The following is an 8004-nucleotide window of genomic DNA, read 5'->3' on the forward strand; positions in this document are numbered from 1 at the left end:
CTCTCTCTCTCTCTCTCTCTCTCTCTCTCTCTCTCTCACGCGCCCACGCGCGCACACACACACACACACACACACACACACACACACACACTATGGATTTTATTTCAAGAGCAAATAAAAAAATTAGTTTAAAGAAAAAGTATCCATGTGGTCAAACTCAATTATTGTTTGTGAAATTGAAATTTTTGCCAATAACTTGCAAGTCTTCATTTAGGTTTATTCTTTATCTATAAGTATGCCTAAAGAAGTAGCTAGGGGTCTTCTAGATTTTGTTTCAAGCATACTCTATTAATTCAAACTTTCTCTTTTATTCACTTGCTGGTTACTGAAATAGTTTTCCCCAATAAAATAAGGCTGTAATAGATACCCTATAATTATTTTCAAGAAATGATTTCCTCAAATCTCATCATTTTGCTTCACTTTTTTGTAATTCTTTCCCCACTAATGTTTAGGTTGGTTGTATTTGTAAATCTTTTATTACTTTATATTGAAAATGCAAGTAATTATTTTACAGGTCTGCTTGGTATGTTGAAGTATTGGCTGTTAAGGTTGGTTTTCACATGCCCACTTTAACCCCTCAACAAGTGGATATGAGAAAAACACGTTGGATTGCTAATTTGGTAACTATTGTTTTAATATCATTATGTTACTGAGTCGTTTTAAAAAGCAGATTAAGATTTAAGTCTGAATGTGTTCCTTGAGATTTTAACTGAATCTCTTTTATTTTCATTTTTAGGGCAAAGTGATTGGCATTACAGTTGGATGCTTGATAGGAATGTTTCCACTACTGTTCTTTAACTATGACAGAGACACGCATAATGAATCACAAGAAAGCCCAGCAGAACCTGCCACTGAAACAAAAAAGAGCTAGATAGAGCAAGATGGTTAGAAAATTTTATCTCTGCTCAGCATTTATTTTTTATTGAGACAAACAACTTGTGAATTCTTGGGAATTTCTGAGGGAGGGGGGAATATACAAGAAAAAAATAAACCCATAAAAATATTATTAAATAGAAAGAAAAGATACTTGTTTCTATTTTTTAATGATGAAGTGGCCTTTTGAGATGTTTGTGGAAAGTCATAAAATTTTGTTTAATGCCTAATAATTTTTAATTTATATACACCAATCTGTGTTTTGCATAAGTAATTTTAAATACTCAGTTGCTTTTGGAGTGCATTATAAATTTTACTTTATTTAAAAATATCTTGTTTTTACTAGATTTAAGAGATCTGAATTATAATTCCTTAAATTTGTTACATATTTTTTTCAATTCAATTTGACACTCTTCTAAATTTTAGCTTTGTTTAAATAATTTCTTACAACACTTTTGTTGTTATTTTATTGTATTAGTATCGTTGGCATTATATTGTCTAATTTGTTTGTTTTTAGAATTCACGCTGTTAAGTTCTTATTGTAGCAAATTTTATTGTAAAAGAAAATCCAATTTCTAATTAAAGAAATGCTTTCCCTGCCACCCTAAAAATGTAATGTTGTGATGTGATGATCCAGCCAGGTTGGATCAATTTCCCAAAAGATTTCTTATGCACATGTGTTACTTAAAAAATATCTACCAGTCTGTTTTTTTCCTATCTGTATGGGTATGTATGTGTGTGTATGCATGTGTAGACAATGAAAGGAAATGCATTACTTGAAAGTATTTTACTTTTTCATTAGATTCCTTACTGCTGGTGACAAACAGTGATTTGTATAAAGTAACTATCTTTCCAAAATTTGAACTTCCTAAAACCACTCACAATTATTTTGCAAATCATTGCTATAAAGTTGACATTTCTTTTCATTAAGCAGTGTAATTGAACCTGCATTTGTACAGGTGTATGAGAAATTCAGAGTAATGAGTGAAGCCTCAGCTTCAAAAAAAGAAAAAAAAAATCTTCATTTTACGTCCGTTTTTCCATACTGGTATGGGTTGGATGGGTCCACAGTCTTTTGTCATCTAGCACAAACAGCAACAGATAAAACCACTGAGCCTTGTTGTTTTGTATGTCATGTTTTTTGGCACGATTTTTATGGCTGGATTTCCTTCCTATCCCAAATCACTTTACAACATGAACGGGTGTATTTTATTGTGCCACTGGCACTGGAGGAGTTGTCTGTGGCAGGACTAAAGAGACCCTCTACCCTGTATCAGTTTTTATTCAGAATTATTATCTCTTAGATGGGTTGCCTTCACTGTGGCTTGTGGAGTTCACATTTCTGTTTTTTTATGGCATAGTTTTTATGGCTCAATTCCCTTCTTATTGCCAACCACTTTACTGATGGTCTGGGTGCATTTTATTGTGCTGCCAGCACTAGAGGTTGTCTGCAGCAACACTAAGGAGTCCTGTCTAGACTGTATCAATTTTTACTCAGTTACTGCCCCCCAGGATGGGTTGTCTTTGGTGCAGCTTGCAGATTCCATATTGCCTCCATGCAATAGGGTTAGAACCTCTTATTGTATAATGTTGGGTTTGTTCAGACTCATGCATACCCACATTCTCAGCTTCCATATATATATATAACACAAGTACAAAACTTTCTCATCAGTTAATAATGCATTTATTACAGCATGTTATAATGCTGATCAGGAAAAAAAAAAAAAGAAAGAAAGCTAAATAGTTGATCACGCTGTTATTTTCTTTACAATTCCACAAAATGTTAGATTAACTGTGGAAGCTTTATTACTAGCAAAATACAAAATAAAAATAACGACAAACACCACACATGAAGTAAACTAAAAGTAATGAGGAATTAATGGTTAAACAGTTTTTAAATTTGGCAATGGTGATTTTATGAATTGCATCATTCTCATAATCCCTTGCTGCCTATTACAAAATGCAACAACAATGTGCCAATATCCTTTTATTGAAAAGATACAGCTGAAAAAATTTTGAAATGCTAATGAACTAAGAAACATTACTGTTCCATGATAAATATAAAGGAAAAATAATGTAACATAAAAAAAATATCTTCCGTATAAAAGATTAAACTTGAACACATTTGTGTCTTCAATATGTTTGAAGGAGAAGCTGTTCACACACACACACACACACACACACACACACACACACACACACACACACACACACAACACTCTCTCTTTCTCTCTCTCTCTTTGTATCAGAGTAACCATCTGTTTCATTAGATAAAGAGTGGTTGAAAGAACACAAGAAGTACTATCAAACTGGTGAAAAGGGCTGTACAATATAGATATCTTTGCACTTAATTTTTCTCTTAAGTCATCATTGTTAAGTCTCCATTAGTGGACTCTTCAATCATTTCAGTAAATAAATATAAAGTGCAAATTAACATTTTTATTAACAAGTTTTTTAAAGGAATTTTTATTTTGATTTATTCAATGTGAAACATTTCTTCCTTTTTATCAAATTCAATGTCTTTCAGTGCTTCTGTTTTTGTAGCTTTTATTCCACCATATGATTTCAAAAAGTAAATCAAGAATGTACTCAAGATACACAGCAAAGAAAGTCTTATTTATTTATACCTAATTCACTGCATTGTCAGTAAGATTAATGAGTGACTGCCTTTGCTACTCAAGCAGAACAAATACTGTATATGGTATAACTATTTGAAAGTATTGGTATTTTTTTGTTCCTTTGATGTTTGCATCTTTTATCCAGTTATATTGGTGAGATATGTATATCATCATCATTGTTTAATGCCTGCCTTCCATGTTGGCATGGGTGGGACATATACATATATACTAAATAAGAAGACAAAGAAAATTCTTTAACACATCTTTAATGATTTGTTACAATTGTTTCTGTATCCACTTGATTTGAAACACTAGTTTATGCAAAAATCTAAAGTGAAAATTTACGTAATGTTTGCAGTTTTAAAGCTGTGTCAAAGAATTTTCTTTGTCTTCTTTTTATCTTTTGGATTATTTACTCTTCACCAAATCCACTTTATGGTATGATCGTTGTGAAACTTGGATTTTCTACACCTGAGGAATTCTGGCATTGGCCTGAAACCCGACAGTGTTGATAACCCAGTATTTGGGTCAAGTGCTTTTCTGGAAATAACCTAACTTTACACTCTATCAGGACCTTAGACTATGTATATATATGTATGTATATTATCCAATGACATTCCACATAGTTTCCATCTACTAAATTCCATTACAGGGCATTGGTAAAGCTATTATGTGAAAGATACTTGCTCAAGATATCACATATTAAGACTGAAATGAGAACCATGTGATTGTAATGCCTGTATCTTGATATTTTGTTAGTAAATAATTTATTAAAGAACAAAATATCTCCTTTGTTAAGGTTTGTTAATACAAATGAAAACCATAGATGTGTAGTAGCAATGGATGGCTGAATTACAGAATTGGTGCATATATTATATGGTGAAATTCCTTTGTGGTTGATTTTGGTTTTCAAGGTGGCAGAATTGTTAGCATGTTGGGCAAAATGATTAGCGACATTTTGTCTGTCTTTATGTTCTGAATTCAAATTCTGCCAAGGTCGACTTTGCTTTTCATCATGTTGGGGGTCGATAAAACAAGTACCAGTTGAACACTGGAGTCGATTTAATTGACTTATCCCTCTCCTGAAATTGCTGGCCTTGTACCAAAACCTGAAAGCATTCTTTCAAGATTAATAAGTACCAGTCTAGTACCATATAAATGACAGTAGCTTTGAAGTGGGTGATCCAGCTTATCAACATTAAATAGCTAAAATCAGTAAAAGTGAAGATTTGATGACACTGTTGTGAAGTCATGTGGCCTAGTAGTTGGATTCACAATTGCAAGATTCTATTTGATTCCTAGATCAGGCAGTGTTTTGTGTTCTTGTGTCCACACGACTCTAAACGAGTAACCCAGCAATGGACTGGCATCCTGTTCAGAGGGAATCTTATGATTTTCATCCCTTATATGCTATGGAAACTGGGTAACCTGCCCTATGAGGCCCAGGACTCCAGACAGTAGTATCCAGGTTGATGTGGTGAGACAGTCAGAGCTCTAGTCAATGAGCAAACCGATAGTGTTAATAAACTGGCTTTGAACAGTATGATAAAACCTGGTTAACTCAATGGACTGATAACCACATCAATAATTATCAGTCATGAATCTGTGTTACTGACTCTTCATTATATTTCTCATGGTACATATCTGATTAATACAAAACTGTCTTTCTTAAGTCTATATTTTTGACTGATTACAATCTGCTAAATACTTGTTGGTTTCATTGAGCAAGTTATTAGAAAATATTTATTTTGCTGCATGAAGTAACAATGATTCTCATGTAGTTGCAACATACTTCATGTCCCCTGTTTTGGCCTTTTTAAGATGCAAACCTTGAATTAATTTATGCATTTTGCTATATCATAAAAAAACTTTGAATGTAGAAACCATTCATGCAATACTTTGAGTTCTGTATTTACTTGTGGTTTTTCATTCACAGTATAACAAATTTGATTTTTCACATATAGGCTTCAGTCTATTATTCTGCATGTCACAGTTCTTAAGACATTGATCTAGGAGTCCTTGCTGATTTAACATAAATTGAAAGTACTCCAAATGTTGCTTAGCTGTTTGTTATATATCTTTCATTCTGTTGCAATTTTTGTCATTCATAATGTCTCTCTGTGCAGGATATTTTATTACTCTGAGTATTGCAACTCTTTATTTGTATTAATCATTTAACTTTAGCTTGAAACTCTAATAATTGCTATTTTTCTTTGTCTTCCTTTGTACTTCATTTCATTTGTTTCTTCAACTATTGCAGGCTTCCTTATGCTTCTTGCTTAAGGGAAATATGCTATTGGGAATCTTTGGCTTGTTGTGTCCTTAAAATTGATACACCATTCTGCTAACTTCTGAATTTGATCTTTTATACGACACCATCTGTTCTGAGTTCATTAAACTATAGAAACCTCTGACATATTGTACTATTCAACCATCAGGTATATGAAATTTTAGTCAGCACAGAGTTTCAACATCAGCCTTGTATGTTAGGCAACTCATTCTGTTTTACTTGTTACAGCTGTTGATATGATCATCCAATAATGATGATTTCTATTTTCCTGAAACAAACAGATAATCTGTTTGATCAGATTATCTATCCATTAGATCTCCATGTGTCTAGATTAATACATTTAAGCTGATAATGAATGTTAGATTATGATAAAAAAACATAATATTTTCCTGTAATTTCACTAAACTTTGTGCCATTCCTTTTCTCATATCTACCATTTCATGTTTAAATGGTTAACATTAGAAAAGACATCCCTTACAAGAAACTTGATAAAAATAATTTGTCTGTAAAGACTATCATTTTAAAAAGCAATCTAATTCATCCTCCTATATTATTCTCTAGCATAAAAAGTAAATAATCCAAAATGACATTTGTCATCTGTATCCACACAAGGATTCTTTCAATCCAGAGTTACATTGTCTACCATATCCATTCTGTAAAGTTGAATATTTATCCTTTTTGAAGATGTATTCTGCCATTGAGATAAAACTTGTTTTGTAAATAATTAGCTCTTTGTATTAATTCACTTCTCTATTAACCTTTTAACATTTAAACCTGCCAAAATATTCCACTTGATTTATGTTCAAGCTAGCTAGACCTGGCCTACCCTACAATATCATTGTGAAAATAAAGTTATTTCATCAAAATCTTCAAACCAGAAGATAATGCATAATTAATTCAAAACATTGTGAATAAATAAGCATTACATTTGACAGAGTAAGATGAATGTTAAAGAGTTGAATTCTTATTTAAATAGAATATACTGAAGTTAAAAACGTTTTTTTTTCTGTAAAAGAACATTTGAAGTAATAGATTTTGTTTTTATATTTAGACTGAAGATTATCATCAGTAATATTAGTGAGAAAGAGGTAAGATCCTAAAAGCCAAGTCCATGTTCTGGTTTTGATTATTGTGTGTATCTGTTAGACTTGGATTACTAATGACCATGAGAAAGGCCTGTATCCATCTGAAATCTCATTTTCACCCTTGAATCTATTTCAACTTAAACTTCTCTGCATGAAATAAATTTAATCACAAGAGGCATGATATATTACATTATGTAATAATAAATAATACTTGCATCTCACTGTTGAGCAAGAGTGTAACTTCATAGGAAATACAAATATATACTAAAATATCAAACACTAACATTTGGTTCAACAATTTGTAAATATCCAAACCTGCAAAAATTATGGTAAATAGATGTAAATAGTTAACTAGCACTCTTTTCTACATTCACTATCTCCCTTAACCCTTTTGTTACCATATTTTTGTTGAAACACACTGTCTTTATTTCAATTAGTTTTGAAAATAATGAAGAATTTTGTAAGAAAGCTTAGTCATATTTAAGCTGGTGTTAGGAATAGAAATTAACAAGAAATTTTGATTGAAGTTTTTAATTTAGATCATTCTAAAACAGGGAGTTTGTATCATAGAACCAGGGTTGGTCCCAGGCAGGTTGATATCAAAAGGGTTAAGCACACACACACACACACACACACACACACACACACACACACACACACACACACCACACAGTCTCTCTCTCTCTCCAATGAGTTGTGTGTATCCCATTATATTTTGGGCTATGATATTTATCAAGTATTTTAAAGTATCTAAATACTAATTACTTATAGCCTGTATCCTATTATTTATCTGTTCCTTCTAAGATATTTACATTATCAACAAAGGTAGCTTTCTTCTACATTTGCAATAATAGACTTTAAACTATGAACCATATAAGTAGAGCTTGCTTTGCTATTCAAATTGACTGAATTTACAAAGAAAATTATTTTTGAGTTTTCACATTAGGTAAGTTATTAATCTTGGTTGCATTGATTTTTATCTTTAACAATGATAAAAATTCCCATAAAAATTCTGTTTTATCCTTGAAACTACAGTCTTAACAATAATCATAGTTTTAGTTACATATTTTGTGCCAAAAGTAATTTGTTTTCTAGGGTTTATTTTGAGTAATAAAATTCAGTTTACATGCCTTTAAAT

At 31.7% G+C, this 8004-nt stretch overlaps 1 protein-coding gene across 4 annotated transcripts in view; it reads left to right on the top strand.

Moving 5' to 3' along the window:
- The window catches only part of LOC106871647 (transmembrane protein 65), a 144673-nt gene that overhangs the window by 118930 nt on the left and 17739 nt on the right, over positions 1-8004 (top strand). Inside the window, exons 5-7 of one of the 4 annotated variants that reach the window (XR_001409685.2) lie at positions 515-620; positions 737-884; positions 6833-6869. Coding sequence is in view for 2 of the 4 variants with exons in the window: in XM_014918219.2 (XP_014773705.1) it covers positions 515-620; positions 737-871 (241 nt within the window). In the remaining 2 variants the exon portion in view is untranslated. Of the gene's footprint in view, positions 1-514; positions 621-736; positions 6870-8004 lie in introns of those variants that run through there. The other 3 variants (XR_008266171.1, XM_014918219.2, XM_052974729.1) reach the window with 3 other exon arrangements.

Source organism: Octopus bimaculoides, chromosome 19 (genome assembly GCF_001194135.2).
Source record: "Octopus bimaculoides isolate UCB-OBI-ISO-001 chromosome 19, ASM119413v2, whole genome shotgun sequence".
Taxonomy (NCBI): Eukaryota; Metazoa; Mollusca; class Cephalopoda; order Octopoda; family Octopodidae; genus Octopus; species Octopus bimaculoides.